This window comes from Henckelia pumila, unplaced genomic scaffold, assembly GCF_033568475.1.
Source record: "Henckelia pumila isolate YLH828 unplaced genomic scaffold, ASM3356847v2 CTG_461:::fragment_3, whole genome shotgun sequence".
Classification (NCBI taxonomy): Eukaryota; Viridiplantae; Streptophyta; class Magnoliopsida; order Lamiales; family Gesneriaceae; genus Henckelia; species Henckelia pumila.
Window position 1 is genome coordinate 15404411 of NW_027331831.1, and position 20907 is coordinate 15425317.

Genomic DNA, 20907 nt, shown 5'->3' on the forward strand with positions numbered 1-20907 from the left:
GAGGAGACACTGGACCACATTTTCATTCACTGTACATTCACCGGAGGCTTTTGGTATAGAGCTATGGAGGAGTTGGTTTCGTGTGGGTAACTCTGAGGTCAGAGAAGGATTTATTTGCAAGTGATCTATGGCATGGCCTTGGTAGGATGGGAGAATGTTTTGGACGACGGTGATTCATTGTATTTGTTGACATGTTTGGTTGGAAATGAACAAAAGAATCTTTGCAGATAAAGCAGAATCGGGAGATATGTTTTGGGAAAAGATCAAGTTGCGGGCTTCTATGTGGATTAGGAATTATAAAGAGTTTGCTATGTTCTCCACTCTACACTTAATCAGAGATTGGACTGTTATATTTTGTTGATATATATAGTGGGTTCTAAAGACTACATATGGTGATAACTTATCCGCTTTTTGTAATCATTACATGTTCTTTTTATATATTAATATGATCTCGTTTTTTATAAAAAAAGGGTCAAGGATATTTCTAGGATAGAGTTACTATTAATGAAATTTTACGAGACACCGGAAATGCAACTAATGATCTATGGCATCCATCCTATTGTACCCATCGACATGAAAATTCTTTCTCATCACCACTGCACATTCCTGCTGATATTCTTTTATTTTCCTTTTCAATCTTTTTATAACTTAATTGAAAACCTGTACTCTTAAATAATATTTATCATTAGCTTCAATTCAACTTTTCATTGAATGAAATAATCATGTATCCAGGCTCCTGTCATTATTTTAGTGGAAGATTTTGACCTCTTTGCTGGAGTCCGTGGCAAATTCATTCACACTAAAAAGCAGGACCATGAGGCTTTCATCAATCAGCTTCTGGTGGAACTTGATGGGTATGTATTTCGTTTGTTGTCTCTTTTAATACTGCAATAATTTATGATGAGAGCATTTTGCTTTTTTATTAATGTTTTATAATAAGTTATATTCTTGTAACCTTCACCCTTGCAAAGACTAATTTTAAATCGTCTTGGCAAGTTACACAAATTTGATGTACTGTTTTCAGCACAAGAATTTATTCTTCCGTGAGCTTAATATTACATCTTATTACTTTACACTTTATGAGTTATTGCAAGTTTCAAGTATAATTTATTGTTAAGAAAATTGTTAATTTGCGGAATCAGCATTTCTGAAGCCAAACTAGTGGCTGGAATGTTAATGTTTTTTCGTGTGTCTCTGTTGCTTTGCCTAGTGATTCGCCTTTAACTATAGGTTATTTTCATCGCTCATTTAACATATATTAAATTTTGGTCTTTTCATGTTTCGATTGGTCATATTCCATGATCGGATCTAAAAGGTTCTTTTCCAATTTTTATTCACACCAGAGGATTCAATTCTAGAGATTTGTATAATGGACCCTAATTTGGGAACTTTATAAAGTTACATACCACATCCGCATGGATAACCTTTTAGATGGATTCCCAGCAAGTTTATGCAGTGTTCAACTGGGCCCAAGGAACTGAAGAAGTTTACATATCAGATAAATTGTGTATTTTTCAAATGTTGATCGTATTGAGGTATTTGTTGAGGTAGCAATATTCATGTTGAGATCGTAGTATTGGAGATCGAGTAGATCATCTTCAGGGAGAAGTGTTTGGAGCACCTAAATCGATATTGAATTTTCTTTTATTTCTCACCTGCTGTCCTTCATGAGCTTGTAATGTTGCAGGTTTGAGAAACAAGATGGGGTAGTTTTGATGGCTACCACTCGAAATGTTAAACAAATTGATGCCGCATTGCAGCGTCCTGGCCGGATGGATAGAATGTTTCAACTTCAACGGCCAACACAATCGGAAAGAGAGAAAATACTACGTATCTCTGCTGAAGAAACAATGGATGAGGATCTCGTTGATTTTGTAGATTGGAGAAAGGTGATTCAAAATACTTCTATGGGATGCTGACCCTCTTTTTATGCTTAAACTAAATAAAGCTTAAATTATTGTTTGGATGTTGTTAGATGTACCACGTCGTCTGGATTAAGTCATTGGGAGTTAGAGAGATTAGATTGGACAATCCTCCTCCCCAGAGCTAGCTTTTGAGGTGGAGTTAGACCCACGTCCATGATCTTAACATGGTATTAGGGTCCATTCCCGCCTTTATGTGTTGCCACCCACTAATGTTTTGTAAACTTAACGCTCTAGTTGTTCATTTCTAGGCGCGAGAGATGTGTTAGATATTCCACATCGGCTGGATTAAGTGTTGGGAGTTCTATTATAGACTTGGACAATCATCTCTCTTGAGCTAGCTTTTGAGTTGGAGTTAGACTCAAGTCGATGATCTTAACATATGTTCTCAATTTTTATAATTTTTTGTAGCTCAGGCTAAATAAAGCTATTATGGTTTGGATGTTGACAATTGTTATACTTTTGTGTGACCCAGAAGCAAAATGAATTAGGTGCTGATTTTGATGGGTCTTTGTGGAGACTTTTGCCATTTTTCCTATCACGTGGAGACATTCTTGATTTTCTTTCTTGGTTTTCCTTTCTGATCCTCTCCTCAGGCCTAACGAGCTAGTTTGACCAACAGTTTGTTACTTGGAAATTAAGAAAACTTGAATCTGGATTTTCGGGGAATCAAGGAGTACGGATGCAATACAAAGAATTTGATGTTAATTTTTACCTAACATGAAAATTGAATATGGCTCTGGTTCTCGAGGGCATAGCTGAAAGTACAATTGTTTAAAACTCTTTAACCAGAATTTTTAGTTTTTCGTAATGTATTCTTAGTGCATGATAGGAGTGACCATCAATGATCTTGCCCACTTTATTTAATAGAGAGTTAGTTTTTTGTCACTTGAATCTGTTGTGGACAGTTTACTTGTATTTGAAAATTGAAGAGGAGATGACGACTTGGTATGTTTACATTCTCATTTTTTGTTTCTGGAATTATTTTTATGGTGTATGTAAGTTTATTTATCACTATATGTGTCCGTTTTGGTAGCTTGATGTCATGAAGAATAGTAGCTCATTGCTTAAAATGGCTCTGCAACTTTGGCTGCGGTTGGCTAAGATTCTTTATTTGAATCATTGAATGTACATCCAGTTCATGTTACTGATATGTGAGTTTAAAGAAAAATGAACTCGATCCTGGCTTGAGCATTATCAGCAATTTTAATTTGCTGTTCATTTCCACAAATATTGGTCCTGTTTGGCTTCTGTTTGAGGGTAATGATGAACCAGTTGTATGTGTTCATCATTTGAATACTACTTCTGGACACAGACTGGTTTCGACTGATCTGCTTTGGATTCCCACCGTGTGCCTGTATCAGATAGAATCAATCTTGTAAAATCAAATTCTGGGTCCCATTTCATTCTCTTGTTATCTTGAATACATAAACAAATGGGTTTTACTCTTGGACAGAGCTTTTCTCCGGGTTTTATCATTGTAATTCCTTATTTTAATCAATATATTTCAGTTTATTTTCCATTATATTTTGTTATATCATATTTGTGATCAGTTGTCGCAACATAGTTTTGCTTGGGCAAGCTGATAAAACTTGTTTTTTAAAACACTACAGGTTGCTGAAAAGACAGCTCTTCTGCGTCCTATCGAATTAAAACGCGTACCCCTGTCTTTGGAAGGTTCGGCCTTTAGAAGAAAGTTTATTGACACAGATGAACTTATGAGCTATTGCAGTTGGTTTGCGGTAAGAACTACGACTACCAGCATGACGTTTGTTTCCTGAAAATGGCTGTTATTGTCCATTATCGTCTCAAATTTATCATGTTTCAGATGTTCATGATTTCATGCACAACATTTGCATATGATTGCAATTTCAGGCTTTACTTTAGTCCTCTTTTCCTCTCTGTTCTTTCTTTCATCAATAAGTAGTTCATGGGTCAGAAGATAAAATGATACAAATAAGTATACACAAGGAAGTACAAAATCCAAACTATCTAACTATATTTTCGAAGTGTGTATTATAAGAATGTGAAACAAGCATAATTTTGTAAATCTTGCTTACTTTTCTATTGAAATTGTATACAAGTTATATAATCATAATAAAATGGGGAAAATTAGCAATTTGGTCTTATGTTGGACTGTTTTTGGTTTTGGTCCTGTATATTGTCATGTTTTGGAAAAGATACAATAACTTGGATATGTTTTTGGTTTTGGTCCTGTATGTTATCATGTTTTGTAAAAGGTACAATAAATTGGATATTTTTTTTGGATTTGATCCTGTATGTTTTCATGTTTTGGAAAAAATACAATAACTTTGATATTTTTTTAGATTTCATCCTATGTTACCAGAACTCTCGAAGCTGTCGGGTTTTGCTTATTTGACATAAGATTTCGCCAACTTGGCACCTATTCATTTTCATGTGGTATAATTTGGGTTCAATATGAGCAAAATTAACTATAAAAAAATTAAAATATAAAAAAAAATACGTGAATAATTTACCTCAAAAAAATTTCACACAAACAAAAATCTAATTAAAGGATCGCCCCCCTTTATCTCAACGAAAAAGATTTAAATGGCTAAATTTTCTATCACATGGCTTGCATATGAATACACTGTCCGCCATTTACCTCGAAGGTAATTTTATTAAAACAAAAACCTAACCAAAATTTATTGGATTTTATTATTTAAGAGAGGTAGAATACGATTTGGACTTGGCCTCTTCAATTAGGTTTTTTTTTGTGTGAAGGTTTTTTTTGAGATAAATGATTCACATATTTTTTATATATATTTTAGGTTTTTTTTTGTTTTGTTTTAGTTAATTCTGCTTATGTGCAATCCAATTTAAGCCACATAATGACATAATAATCAATAAATGTCATGTAGGTAAAATATTACGTTAACTAAGCAAAACATGATATCTCTCTCGAGTCATGATAACATACAGGACCAAAACAAAAAAAAATATCCAAGTTATTGTACCTTTTACAAACCATAACAACATATAGGACCAAAACAAAAAAATATCCAAGTTATTATACCTTTTCCAAAACATGACAACATACATGACCAAAACCAAAAAAATATCCAAGTTATTGTATCTTTTCCAAAACATGACAACATACAGGACCAAAACAAAAAACAGGCCAACATACAGGACCAAAATGCTAATTTTTCCTAATAAAATGTAATCAAATCACTAATTGATCCTAAGATAATTTCTTATAATTTACACAAAGGAAAGTGTACAAATTAGTAACTACAATATCTCCTAAATATTTCTGAAATCTTCAACATTCCTGCTCAAGCTTAGGAATAGATATCTCTCATTCCAAGCTTGCAACGAAGATTTTCATGACTTGGCTTTGTGAAACTCTTGTTGAGTATATCAGCTTATTGATCATGATACGATATATAGGGTAATTTAATGCCTCTTTCTTCCATTTCATCCTTAATAAAACTTTGGTCTATCTTTACATGTTTCATTCGATCCTGCTGGATTGGATTGTTCACAATGCTAATAACAGATTTACTGTTACTATACAACTCGATAGGTGAGCTGATAGTAATTCTCAGGTCTTGCATTAACCGTTGTAGCCAAATAACTTCACACATCCCTTGTGCAATAGCTCGATATTCAGCCTCGGCGTTGATTCTTGCTTCTCCATGTAACCAAATTTCCCCACAACTTCGAGCAAAAACCAAAAGTTGACTTACAGTCATCACTTCCAGCCGAGTCGGCATCAACATATGCCTCAATGCTTTGGTTATTATTTTTTAGGAGCATGAGTCCTCGCCTCCTCGGTGTGGAGTTCCTTTGAGATATCTCAAAATATGATTCACTGCTTGTTAGATGGCTTTGAGTTGGAGAATGGATGCATTGACTCACCTTACCAACGACATATGCGGTATCAGGTCCTGTGAGAGATAAGTATATTAGTCTGCCAACTAGGCGTTTGTATCTTCCAATGTCTGCCTGCATAAGGTTCATTCTCCATAATACCGCTCTTCCAATTTTTTTCCCACGGGGTTACTACCGGTTTGCAGTCCAATTTTTCTTTCAGCAAATCAAGAGTGTATTTGCTTTGAGAAACGAAGATGTCATCTTTACTTCTAGCTCTCTCCATGCCAAGAAAATACTTTAAGGATCCTTAATCTTTTATTTCAAATTCCTTCCTCAATATTTCTTTGAGCTGATGGATCTCAACAAAGTCATCACCTGTAATCAGGATGTTATCCACATACACAATGAAGATGGCCTTCTTTCCTTGACTATATCCTAGTCGTATGAGAGTGGAGCTAAATCTAGTGAACAACACTTGTGGGGATTGTTTCAACCCAATCAATGATTTCTGCAGCTTACAAGCTTTCCCTTGCTCATGTTCTGACTGGAAACTAGGTGGAATCTTCATGTACTCCTCGTCCATTTTTGAATGATTGCTGGTGCATTCCCAATCCAAGTTTGTAGCAAGAGATAACAACACGCGTATTGAATTGAATTTTGGCACTGGAGCAAATGTCTCTTCGTAGTCTATTCTATATGTTTGAGTAAACCTTTGTGCCACCAACCGAGCCTTGTATCTTTCGACTTCTCCATAATCCCTTTACTTCACTGTAAACATCCATTTACTTCCAACCACTTTCTTATGCTTGGGTAGATCCACTATATCCCAAGTTTCATTCTTATGCAGATCTGTCATTTCTTCCTTACAACACTTTCCCATTTTTTAATCTTTCAAAGCATCATCAATTTTTTTTTGAATTTCCACTCTGTCAAGTTTTGGTGCGAAGGTCTTAAAACAAGAGACAACCTTTTACAAGTTAGAAAATTTGCGATATGATGCATAGTACAAGATCTTACTCCTTTCCCTTGTGCAATTGGAAGTTCCAAATCTTTGCTCATAGCAGGTTCCAATTCTGGGATCGATGTTTGGTTGTGCTGAGAAGTCTTTGGTTTGCGAGACTAGGTCTGAAGTGGTTTCCTTGAAACTACCTCCTCATGTACTTCCCTCCCCTGTTCCTGAATCTGGATAGGACTAGAAGCAGGTACAAGAGCTGAATTTATAGGAGGAGACACATCTTCTAATTTGGGTAATGACAAAGTAGGATCCCAAATACTATCCTCTTCATTATTTTCCCCTGGAGAGGAGTAGGAGAGTAGAAAAAAGTATTTTCGAAGAAAGTGACTGGAGAGTAGGAGAGTAGAAAAAAAGTATTTTCAAAGAAAGTGACTTCCAAAGAGACAAAAAACTTTTGAAAGAAGGGGAGTAACACTTGTATCCTTTTTGGGTTGGTGAGTATCCTACAAAAACACACTTGAATGCCTTCGGTTTGGTTGTTTGTTGTGAACAAAAACAGTACAACCAAAAATTTTTGGGATAACTAACTGAAAAGATTAAGGTTGGGAAAACAGACCGCTAGAGCACTCAAAGGAGTTTTGAATTTGAATGTTTTCGAGGGTAGACGGTTTATAAAATAAGTAGATGTGAGAATTGCCTCCCCTCATTAGGAATTTGGAATGGAGCTAGTGAACATAGGGACCTAGCAACTTCTAGCAAATGACGATTTTTTCTCTCTGCCACCTCATTTTGTTTTAGTATATTGACACAAGAGGTTTGATGGTGTATCCCATTTTCTCCCAAGTACTGGTTAAACTCACTTGATAGGTATTCCCTTCCATTATCTGTGCGAAAAAATGAATATTGGACTGAAATACATTCAAGAAAAATTATGAAATTGTTGAACGAGTAGAAGGTTTCAGATTTTTCTTTCATTAGGTATACCCGCACCAAGGTTCTAAAAATCGGTAAGCGGGCGGTCACCCCCTGCCTAGCGCCTAGACGCTTAGGCGGCGCCTAGGCGATTTTTTCATTTTAGCCTAAATATCTCCGCCTAGGCGGTTTTTTCTTTTTAACCTAAATATCTAATTATTTTAGTCCGACTCATCTTAATATTTCTCCAATAATTCCTCTTTATCGAATTCACCTGCCTAAGCGGTGTTTTTTTAGTCTAAATATCTAATTATTCTTGTTTATCTTAATATTTTCCCAATAATTTCTCTTTATCGAATTCAAACTCCAATTACATGACATAATTTCAATCTTCATCTAATACAAATTGATGGACAAATATGTCAAATAATATTTTTTTAAAAAAGCTTCAACTGTCTAAAAATCGGGGCGGTGGACAACCGCATAGGCAGTCCTAGGCCCCGCCTTTTAGAACACTGCCCAACACACCCTCGTGTGATCATCGATGACGGTTACAAACCATTGTGTTTTAGTGAGATTTGAAGTTCTAGCCGTCCCCATATATCACTATGGACTAGCTGATATGGACTAGCTGAAATGGTTTTGAAGGTTGATACATGCATAGGGTAATTTGTACGAGGTTGCTTTGCAAGTACACATTGTTCACACTGAAAGGAATGTTGATCTTTATTGATAAAAAGACGAGGATACAAAATTTTCATATACTAAAAGCTAGGGTGTCCCAAACGTTGGTGCCACAACATTACATTAGAGTTAGAAACAACTAAAATTGAAAGATTTTGAGGCTTAGCACGGCTAGAATTCTTTGTTCCCAACAGATAATACAATCCATCTTTCTTCTCAGCAACTCCAATCATCTTCCCCGAAAAATTGTCCTGAAATTAACAATAAAACGAAAAAAGGTTACAACACATTCATATCCTCGGTTAGTTTACTTACTGACAGGAAATTGTGAGATAAATTAGGCACAAATAACACTTATTTTAGTGTCATATTCGATAAACTTACCGTGCCCTTCCCCACAGCAGGTGATACTTTTCAATCAATAACCCAAACATCAATTTTGTTGTTGCAATTGTTGTGTCAAAGACGGCTATTGTTCCAGTCGTATGGTCGGAGGCTCCTGTGTCAACAATCCAGCAATCTATGTGTGGTGATTTTGATAGGAAATTATGATGAATCATACATGTTTTGGCCATAGCTGCAGTAGGCGATTTTGAGGTTTGAGTCACAGATCCCATGGATGCTCTAGTTTGTTGCAACAGTTGACGCAACATGTCCAAATCCTCACTGGAGAATTCTGGTCCAGTAGCAACGCTAGAGGTGGACTCAGCAATATGGGCTGACTTGGGCAGTCTTTGTTGCTTCTTGGGCTTCCAATCAATGGGCTTTCTGTGAATTTCCCAACAAGTATCACGAGTATGATTGGGCTTTTTGCAAAAATCGCACACCACTCGACCATCGGATTGATACCCACGGGCTACTTCTGGTTTATACAGCTGAGTAGCAATCGCGATCGACGCGATTTCCGTCTTGCTTGTGCGCGATCGGAGCAGAACCCTGGACATCTAAGGAAGAGGATATCTTGTCACGGGGAATGCAACATAACACGTTGTTTACTTTCCTCCCTTCGAACTTCAGCAAATGATTCCCCAAGAGACGGGAATGGTTTTGTCTCCAGCATCCACGAACTTCATCCAAATCATGATTAAGACCTTGTAAAAAATGCGCTCCTTTTCAAGCATCGTCTTGTATTTTGTTGCATAAGTTGGATGGTCATAGAATAGATCGATTTCTTGCCCTAATTCCATGAGAGAGTTGAAGTATTCTGTCACGTTCAGATTTCCTTGCCTTGTGTTTCGAAGTTTCGACCGAATCTCAAAACATTGTGATGTATTTTCTAAATCCGAGTAGATTTCTTGTACGGTTTCCCAGATTTCCTTGGCTGTCTGGTGGTACAAGTATGTGCGGCCAACGCTTGGCTCCATAAAGTTTATGAGCCAAGCCATAACAATGGAGTTTTCGGCTTCCCATGAACCGAAACTTGGATCAGTTTCTAATGGAACTTTTTTCGTACCTATCAAATATCCAATCTTCTCCCTTCCCTTGATTACAAGAACGACGGCTTGGAACCACTCTATAAAATTCAATCCATCGAGCTTGTGTTGGGTAATTTGCAGCGAATGTCTGTCAAATGAAGGATTCGAGGATACTGGGGTTGGCGGAGTCACCTGGTTTACCGCGAAGGAGGATGATTCTAAGGCCATATTGTGATAGGCTGTAAAAAAAACGCAGAGATGCAGAAACACCCCCAAGATCGGTGTCTCTGATACCATGAAACAAGAATAATTTTGTAAATCTTGCTTAAATTCCTACTGAAATTGCACAGCCTTTATACAAGTTATATGATCATAATAAAAGGTAATCAAATCACCAATTGATCTTAAGATAATTTCCTATTCTAGATAATTTACACAAAGGAAAATGTACAAATTAGTATCTACAATATCACCTAAATATTTCTGAAATCTTCAACAGAATGAATGCAAGGAGTACAAACACCTAAGTACGTGCAATATTTTTTTACAAAAAGTTTATTCACGTGGGTCTATATTCTCAAAGTGTTTTTAATCAAGAGTTAACCAAATTTAGTACCCATTACAAGACATGGGTAATAACCTAGTTTTCGTAATTCTGAACTTCCCTTAGATGGTCTTCTTGAACCACTTCAAGATACTCTTGATAGTCTTCATAGAAAACCCAATTTAAGCCAATTCCTTACCTTGCCCCACCTATTTGAACTGTACGCACATCCAAAGAAGGATAATTGATAGATTCATCTGCCAAATGACAAAGAACACATTTCTTGTCCATGACAAAGGGAGCTTGTCCCTAGTGAGTGATTTGTCGTGCAACCCCAATCAGAGAGTGAAGGGTGCATGAGTCTCAATCTACAGAGATCCAAGCCACCTGATTGCTCCTACACTTGAAATTTAAATACAACTCGGAGACCAGGCTATGACCAAGAGACTGAAAATTGCGCAACACATTGAATTGATCCCGCCAAATTCACCAATTAGTCTCGAATCAATAAGATTGTCTTGATCAAAGAATAATTGATATTTCTTGCTCAACACATTGTACTGATCTTGTCACGCTCACCCATTCATATCAAATTAACAAGATATTATTGATCAAAGGAGAGAGGATATTTCTTGCAGTCCAAGCCCACATGTCAACCCTTCTCAAATAAGTGTTGTGAATCCATTGAATTCATAGAGAACGAGATACCTAAGCCCGACATCACCATGTCCTTAGAATTAAAAAGGGCTGTCCAGAAAACTAGGGGATTGTTTGTATTCCTAGAAAAAGAGCAACGTAGGCTATCCTATCAATCGTGTCTAAGGGAATAGGTAGAATAGAAAATCATAAACATTTAATTACCTGCAGATTAGATGGAATGAGTTCCACCTTCCCAATGTATAAAAGAGTTCTTCTGGGCTAGCTCGTTTCCCGCTTGGGCATTCTAGAGAAATACTCAACTTAGAATGCAAATATATAGGAAGGAAGGTATCACGGTGACAAATGCTGATGTTCCATCAATCCATCTCGAGATATTATATGATGTCATGGTCACGCTCCATGATCCAACCTAGAAAAGGTAGAATGAAAGCCAAATTCCCAAATTTAGGAGTACCTCACACAGGAAGCCCTATTTCTTTGTATCAAATGCTCTTGGATGTCCTCCTTCAAAATACATCTACACGAAGTTCATCAGCGATGGCGTTTGCAAAGAAGTTCCTGTGCAAGGTGAATATTTTCAGAAACAACATGCCCCTTTATGGAAGTCATCTAAGCACCATCAATACTACAATCCAAGATGACATAAATCCGTATAACAAGAATCTTGGGGATGATCTTAGAGAAAATGTTTCAACAAGAAATTGGACGATAGTCATTGAGCCAAGATGTGTGAAAAGACTTGGGATCAAGTGCAATTGCCGAGTGATTAAGCTTCCTTAACATGGAAGTCAGTTGAATGAATTCCAACACCAGAAGAGAAACGTCTTTCGTGATCGCTCTAATATTTCTTAAAGAAAAGGTGTTACATCCATCCAAGCCTAGAGCTTTATAATCTCCAATGTTAAACATAGGATCTTTAATCTCATGTCGAATAACATTAGCAATAAACATAGCATGTTGTTGATCCATGAGAGCAGCCTACAACCAAAATAACCGCACTTAGCAGACGAGAATAAAATCCCTCGAATTCGTGCACAACCTGAGAAGAGTCACTAGTGTACTGCCCATTGTCAAGACACAAGGAAACAAATCAACAATTGAACTACGGAGCAATTTTTCCTTGCTAGGTCATGAAAGAAGTGAGCATACCATCAAAACTTCTCAAATAACCGTACTTAGCTTTCTGAGCATTGAAGAATCGAGAATCGTTCTGCTTCGAATAGAAATCAAGCAGTTTTTGAAGGCTTGTAGTGTGGTAAGAATTAGAATTACAATGGCCAATAGAAGTACTAAGACTAGAGTAACCGAAATTGTGCATCCAAGAGCTCTCTAGTCTCACGAGCTTAAGTGGAATCATGCCAGAAATAGGCAAAGTTGAGTTGCTTCAGTTCCTTCTTCAAAACCCTAAGATTTTGAATTTTGACAAAAAGAATATTGTTATTTGCAAGAAATTCATTGTACACACAGTCGATACCACATCGAGAAAAGAATCTTGACCAGCCCCACATACGAACGAACTCAAATGGATTTCAAGAACAACAATCAGAAGAGGGAAGGATAGATACAACACACGGTTGGTAATTAGTGTTGAACACCATTTTATTCAGGTTTTTATCATTCTCCATATTCATGTTGTTTCCTTCTGTGATTATTATTTTAAAATTGATTAAAGACAACAAACGGAACATGAATTAGTGGTCATTGTTATCATTTTCTGTATTAAGCGAGGTGGGGGAAAGGATGATTGGGTGAGGTAGTAAGTAGTGTTTTTATCTCAATTCTTTTGTTTTCAGAAATATTTTAGGTGGCTAGTCACTTTCTCTTGGAGATCAAATTCTCATTGTTCCAAAATACTCTTTGATTGATTTTTTTTATTAAAAAAAAAAAAGAAAAATTATTTGATCCAATTTGTTGTCATCAATATATGTTCAATTTACTTTCTGTTGTACAAACCATTCAGATATGGTAATGGAAAATTTTGATTTCTTTGTTGTAAACACCTTTCTATGGCTCAAATTCGATGTTTATTTACAATGTAATGCAATTTATGTGGCTTCGTTGACACCTAATTGAGGAGGTGTTGGCACATTTTTATTATGAACAGGTTTGGGGTTGGGTTTGATGGGAGACTACTAGTATGTTCCATCCTGATTTGGTGGACCAGTTATTTTTCCCATGCATGACTTAATTGGGAACCATTGTTTCATTGACCTCCACCATCCAATTTTTGTTTCGGTATCATATTTTTGAAGAACTTCACCTACACTTTTGGTACATTTAAACTAGAGGAATTGGCGGTAGACATGATGCAAGCCATAGTGTTGAAATATGTTCCACATCGGTGGATAGAGATCCTCGGAGTTTCTTATATAGACAAGGACAACCCTCCCTCTTGAGCTAGCTTTTGGGGATGAGTTAGGTCTAAGTTAAGAAATTTCTTAACATGGTATTAGAGCCCAGACTCACCGTTATTTGTTGGATCGCCCATAATTGGGCTGCCTATAGTTAAGACTTAAGACACCCGTTAATATCTCCACGCTCCAAATGTTCATTCCTATGCGAGTGGGGTGTGTATTGAAATATGTCCCACATCGGTTGGATAGAGTTCCTGAGAGTTTGTTATATAGACAAGGGCAACCCTCTCCCTAGAGCTAGCTTTTGGGGTTGAGTTATGTTCAAATCCATTTATCAACACATAGCAATGCCAATAGGACATTCATTTCCTTTATATAGATGACAAACTTTTTGTTTGTAATGTATGACCATGATGAAAAAAAGTTTCATGGTTTTTGTGAGAACATCACATTTCCTCTTTTTCTTTTTGCAGTCTTTTGTCACGTAGTAAATGTGGAACTATCTAATTTATGTTATTTTATATTTGGTTTATATTACCATTATGCAGACTTTTAGTGGTATCATCCCCAAATGGGCCAGGAAAACCAAAACTTCGAAGAAAATTAGCAGGATGTTGGTGAATCATCTTGGACTGACATTGACGAAAGAGGATTTGCAGGATGTTGTTGACCTGATGGAACCATATGGTCAAATAACCAATGGCATAGAATTTCTGAATCCACCTCTTGATGTAAGTTGCCATTTTGACTATATTTATTTTATACAATGCTCCGTATCATGCAAAGAAAGTACTGCAGTGCAGGAATTAGCTAGGTGCTCCATTACTGAAAGTCGGATAAATAATCTGTAGAGTTCTATTAACTGGTATCTGCAAAAATACCTAGGACATTACTGAAATATAATGTGATTAATTAATATTATCTTTCCCACTTTGCAACAAGTGGAAAACGATGTTTGTAGGCTTCAAAGATTTTGGAACGGGTTTTTCGATGTAATGTTGCCACGTGCTTTGTTTTAACAATTTTGATTTTTTTTTCCTGTTCTATTTTCATTCTTATGTTACTGCCTACGGCCCTACTACCATCTCTAAGGTTTGTTTATTTTTATTTCAAATTTTTATTTGACTTAACCCTTGAAAACCTCAATTTACTTGTTGTGACAAATCATGTTGATTCTAATTACGATATCGTTTGTTCTATTTGTTGTCAAAACATTGACTTGCAATCATGTTGCCATTGTTTATCAAGAATGCATTTATCTGACTTGTTCTGGTAATGTCTTGCCTAACAATATATACGAGTATGTCTAATGTAAGCTGAATACAGAGAAGACAGCTTCTAAAGGCAGTACAAGTTTTATTTTATGTATGTCCTTCTATGATGTCTTAATTGTCTATGATTTAGTCATTATATCTTCGGCATGGGACTGGCTTTATATTTTATGTATTTCCTCGTACGGTGTCTTAATTGCCTATGATTTAGTCATTATATATTCGGTGTGGAACTGACATGTTATTTGATTCTTTCTTTTACAGTGGTCAAGGGAAACAAAATTTCCGCATGCTGTTTGGGCTGCCGGTCGTGGTCTTATAGCTCTATTGTTACCAAATTTTGATTATGTTGATAATCTATGGCTTGAACCTTCTTCGTGGGAGGTAGATGATCTGTCTTCATCTTTTGCCAGTATGCTTCTAATTATTTTACCATGATACCATCTCTTTACTATTACCAGATCCTCATTTTTCGTCGAGTCTAAATAGACATTATGCAATTGTAGAATATATTTTATTTGATCCAGTTGGGATACAATTTTCAATATCCATGACCCAGGGTAATTGTGTGGCCATTTTTTAACATTTTCAGTAGTTATAACTATTACGTATGAGCTAGAGCTGTACGACCCTCCCTTGTTGAATGCAAAATTCACATGGTCAAATATGCGGGCTTCACCCATCTGGTGCAGGTTGGACAGATTTTTGTTCTCGGGAGGATGGAAGGAGGCGTTCGGGTGCGGCAGACAATCAGTGCTACCAAGAATTACTTCTGATCATTTTCCTTTGATTTTGAATACATCGAAGGAAGAGTGGGGGCCTACACCTTTTAGATTTGAAAATGTTTGGCTTAAGCTTAAGAACTTCAAGGAGGAATTCTTTAAATGGTGGTCGAGTCAAAATCCTCAAGGCTGGGAAGGATATAAATTTATGAGCAAATTGAAGGGAACGAAAGTGGAGGTTAAGAGATGGAATGTACAGAGTTTTGGGAACTTAGATATGAGGAGATATGAGCTGGAGAACAAGATTCAAGCGCTGGACGTTCAAGAGTGGGAAGGAACGGGATCAGATACCTTGGTGGAGGACAGAAGAGTTTTCAGAACTGAGCTAGAAGAGTTAGTATGTAGGAAACTGCAAATGGAAGCGCAGAAGGCAAAGGTGAAATGGTTAAAGGAAGGGGACTGCAACTCAAAATTCTTTCATTCGTTACTAAGTCAAAGGAGAAGCAGGACATGTATAGAGAGTCTGGAACTGGAAGACGGAACTGTAAGCACAAATAAAGAGATTATCAGTTCGGCAATTATAGACTTCTTCACAAAACTTTACAGCGAATCAGAGAGAGGGGATGGGGTGTTGAGGGGGTGGAATGGAGCGCAATTGACAGAGATTCTATGGAGCAGCTCGAGCTACCTTTTTCCGAGTATGAAATTAAAAAAGCAGTGTTTGAGTGTGAAGGATCGAAAGCCCCGGGACCGGATGGTTTCTCAATGGAAGTGTATAAGGAGTGTTGGCATACGATTAAGGAAGATTTGATGAGGGTGTTTAAGGAATTCTATGAGGGAGGTATTGTGAACGGAGTAACGAATGAGACATATATTAGTTTGGTATCAAAAAAGAAAGAATCACTGCGCATTAAGGATTTTAGACCGATTAGCCTAGTCACTAGTCTTTACAAGATAATCGCTAAGGTACTAGCGTCGCGTCTCAAGAAGGTGCTAGAGATCACCATTGCACATTCACAGAGCGCTTTCATTGAAGGTCGTCAAATCTTGGATTGTTGCTTGATAGCGAATGAGGCGGTGGAAGAATTCAGATTGAAGAAGAAGAGAGGTTGGGTTTTCAAGGCGGACTTTGAGAAAGCCTATGATAACGTTAATTGGCGATTCTTGGATTTTGTTCTCCATAAGAAAGGGTTTGGGAATAGATGGAGGAAATGGATTAAAGGATGTCTCAGCAATGTATGTTATTCAGTTTTTGTTAACGGGAGACCAACCGGTAAATTTAAGGGGGAGAAAGGGTTACGACAGGGAGACCCTTTATCTCCGTTCCTGTTTAACTTGGTGGCGGATGTTTTGGGAAGATTGATTGACAAGGCAAAGTCTTTAGATATCTTTAGAGGTTGGGAGATTGAGAAGGATAGAATTGAGGTCTCTCACATACAATTTGCCGATGATGCTCTGTTTTTTGCGCATAATGAGAATCATGTGAGAATGTTGATGGATATCCTATTTGTTTTCTGTGATATGTTCGGATTAAAGATTAACAAGGAGAAAAGTGCACTCTTGAGCTGTAACTGTGATAAAGAAGTGGAGGAAGGGTTGGCTAGGGAGATTGGTTGTGGGGTGGAATCTTGGCCCATTCAATACCTTGGAGTACCATTGGGAGGGAACCCATTAAAGGTTTCATTCTGGGAACCAGTGATCTTTAAGATGTCTAAAAGGCTAGCTAGTTGGAAGAAAGCTTTCCTCTCGAGAGGTGGCAGACTCACGCTGATTTCGGCGGTCATGAGTGCCCTTTCCTTGTATTTTATGTCGTTGTTTAGGATTCCACGAGGCGTTGCAGAGGATATGGAGAAAATTATGCGGAACTTTTTGTGGGATGTATTGGATGGGGAGACCCATTGTCATCTGGTAGGCTGGGATAAAGTTTGTAGACCAAAAGATAGAGGAGGCTTGGGAATAGGCAATCTTTGCCTTCGAAACAAGGCTTTGCTAGGTAAATGGTGGTGGCGATTTTCGACGGAGGGGCACACTTTTTGGAAGAAAATTATAGCGAGCAAATACGGAGTTCAAGATAACGGTTGGGATGCGGGATTGGCTAGACACAACACTTTTAGAAGTCCGTGGAAATTCATATCGAGGATGTATCTGGCTTTCAGTCACTCTGTGAGGGCTGTGGTTTTAGGGGGGGGATAGATTTAGATTTTGGGAAGATTGTTGGGTGGGGAATTCTAGTTTTAAAGATCTTTTTCCTAACCTCTTTCAGATTTCTAGGGAGCACAATAGACAGATTTATTTTTTCCTTTGTCGAGATCCATCTTTTTCCTCTGACTCTTTATCTTGGAATTTGCATTTTCGACGCGATTTGAGGGATGATGAATTGGGCCAGCTAGGTAACTTGCTGGAAGTTTTGAGGGGGGTAAACTTAATAGAGGGAGCGGAGGATGTGAGGAAATGGGTGTGGGACAGCTCAGGCGTATTTTCGGTAAAATCTTTCTTCGAGTCCTTCTTTCTAGAGGAGCGATTCCCTAGCTTCTCTCTTTTTTACCCTATCTGGAAAGCCCCTATTCCGACAAAGGTTCAGGTTTTCTCATGGACAGCTGCGTTGGGAAGATTACCTACCTGTGATTTGATTCAAAAGAGGCTCCCGATTATCTCCCTTAGCCCGAACTGGTGTGTGCTATGCAAACAGGGGGGAGAGACTCAGGATCACATGGTTATTCATTGCCCGTTCTCTGGCTCCTTGTGGAACCTTGTTCTCAAGGAATTGGGATTATCTTGGGTAATCCCGAAATCAACAATGACCTTTATGCTACTGATCTAGGAGTTTGGCTTGGAGAGAAAGGAAAAGTTTTTTGGTTAATAGTGGTTCATTGCATGTGTTGGTCGTTATGGCTGGAGAGGAACAAAAGAATTTTTGAAGATAGTGAAGAATCAGTGCAGAAAATTTGGGACAAGATCAAATTGAGAGTATCCACGTGGGCCCACAAGGGTTCTAATTTTCAATCCTTGGCTATATTAGACTTGTATAGGGATTGGAAATTGGCTTTGATTTAGTTTGATAACTGTGGCTGTTTGCATTGGATAATAGTTAGCTTTTGTGGACCACTGGTCCATTTTTTGTAAATCTTATAATCTAATTTTATCTATAATATTATAGTTTCATACCAAAAAAAAAATAACTATTACGTATGCGGAAGTGCAATTCTTTTTTCTTGTAGTACTTGGAAAGAATTGCTTATCAGGAGTAGCAATGAAAGTTTTATTCCCATGCTTATTGGAACAGTGCCATAATGCCAGCGCATAGGCCTGACCACAGTTTTAAACCAATTATTCTAGTTTCAATGAAAAGCAGAACTGATATTGAGCCGTTTGGATATAGTTTTGGTTTCGGTTTGAACCGATTTAAATTGAAATTTATTTATTTATTTAAATTAAATGTCAAATATTAAAAAAACAAAGGTACAGTTTGTGATGATAGAACTAATTAAAATTCATTATTTAATAGTATAATTATAAAATATTATATTTTTATTATAAAATAAATAGAAAGGGGAATTAAATATAATTTATAATATAAGATTTATATAAATTAAGTTATCTTCCTATGCTACTGGATCATAAAATTTAAGATTAATTAGAGATTTTAAATTACATTTCTACACAGTCTCAGTTCTGGTTTTCTATTTTCAAGAACTGGAACCAAATCGTAAGCGGTTAGTTCCATTTCCAGTTTTGGTTTTTGAGAGGCAGTTCCGTTTTTTATTTACAATCTCGAGGGAACTGTGGTCGAGTCCAACTAGCCACGTGTGCTTGATTTAGCTATTTAGCTATGCTTCTAGGAACCAGAAAATGATGTGCCACTTTTTCTTGTGACTTCTGTCTATGTACTGAGAACAAGGACCACCAATGAGCTATTTGTAAGGCCGGATTGACTTTTACCAGATGTATGTGACCAAATATTTCTTCTAACAATTATTAAGGGAATTTGGTTCATTGTATTTTAGGGAATTGGATGCACCAAAATTACCAAGGCTAGGAATGAGGATTCCATGAATGGGAATGTTGAAACAAGAGCATATCTTGAAAAGAAACTTGTATTTAATTTTGGTTCTTATATTGCATCCCAAATGATGCTTCCGTTTGGGGAAGAAAACATTCTTTCTTCATCAGAATTAAACGAGGCACAAGAGGTTTTTATCTCCACATAATTTGTCGTTTTGCACTATGCTTGAATCAGTTGTCTGAAAATAAATATTTGGTGCAGATAGCTACGCGGATGGTTATTCAGTTTGGATGGGGTCCTGATGATAGTCCAACAATTTACCATCATGGGAATGCGGTACAATTTATTTATTTTTAGTCCCAAATGATAATCATTTTAATTTATTTCGGTATAAAACCTTTTTAGCGCCTAGCGAATTTTAGAACTCGCCATTCCATCACTCTTCATCTTCATTGTTCTGCTACTACCACACCCTACAGAATAGAACCTTTTCCAGTGGTTGATATTTTTCCTTGGTTTTATGGATCTTATCTAGGATGAGGTATCATTATTCTGCCGAGACCTTAGTTTGCTTACCGCCACAATGACATGGGCTGAGATAGCATGGGCCTAGTGTGGGCAGCTTTGCTTTCCACAACGGTGACATGGGCGGAGCTAGCTGCCCACACTGGGCCCAAAAAACCAACAAATATTATATATATTATAATTTTTAAACCCAAAATTTTCAATTTTACTTGGTATTATTACAGGGCCAGCTGCCTATATTGGACCAAAAGAAACAACATTTTTTTAAAATAATTTTAAGGCCCAAATTTTAGGCAAAAATTTAAATTTTTACGTGCTATTACTACCCAGATAGATAGTCTAGAACCTTTTGTACGATGATTTCTCCTCACGAGTCACGAAAGACATGCTTTGATTGACAATCATTTCAATTCATATTACATACTGTCTCATCTTCCATATTCTTTACAAAATTCAGAATTTCACCAAATCTTAGGCTCTCTTTTTCCTTCAATGTTCATCGATTATTCAATTTTTTTAAAGTTTGTTTCCTTGTTGCGATCGGGAATCAATTCATGCTTATTTTTTTACTATAGAGTTTCTATTTTCCATCAAATTTTGTTTTCATTGTGGGTTCTGTGCGTGCTATTCTTCGTCATTTTTCCGACATTTTCCCATCGATTAACAGGTGCTTCTGGTCATGTGTAGCTTGTGTTCGAACCTTAGGGCACATTATTTATGGCTGTCAATTTACCGGTGCCTTTTTTTTTTGCCTTATTAATTAAATGATATGATGTTGTTGCTTACACTGAACCAAGATCTTGGCTCCGCCCCGCACAGTAAAAGATCATGTTTCATGGTTTTTAAGCCTTCCTCCCTGTCTGGTTTATTAATCTGTTATCATGTTTTTTATCTTGTCGATGCAATCATCTTTCCAAAGTTGTTAGATTTGCATAATTCTGATGGCTGTAGGTCCATATCAATAAATTGAAATAAGTTTGTGGGCAGAACGGAGAAGGATTCAAATGCCTACATCAGTAGGATGCAATCCTTGTAACTTATAATTTAAACATGGTAGTGTAAAAGGGTTGAAACTATCTGAGACTTGATGTGGTAGCATT

At 37.0% G+C, this 20907-nt stretch overlaps 1 protein-coding gene across 1 annotated transcript in view; it reads left to right on the forward strand.

Moving 5' to 3' along the window:
* The window catches only part of LOC140871492 (probable inactive ATP-dependent zinc metalloprotease FTSHI 5, chloroplastic), a 48262-nt gene that overhangs the window by 17547 nt on the left and 9808 nt on the right, over nt 1–20907 (forward strand). Inside the window, exons 9-15 of the mRNA XM_073274023.1 lie at nt 733–854; nt 1688–1889; nt 3536–3664; nt 13835–14017; nt 14822–14941; nt 19284–19469; nt 19544–19618. Coding sequence (XP_073130124.1) covers nt 733–854; nt 1688–1889; nt 3536–3664; nt 13835–14017; nt 14822–14941; nt 19284–19469; nt 19544–19618 — 1017 coding nt within the window. The remainder of the gene's footprint in view (nt 1–732; nt 855–1687; nt 1890–3535; nt 3665–13834; nt 14018–14821; nt 14942–19283; nt 19470–19543; nt 19619–20907) is intronic.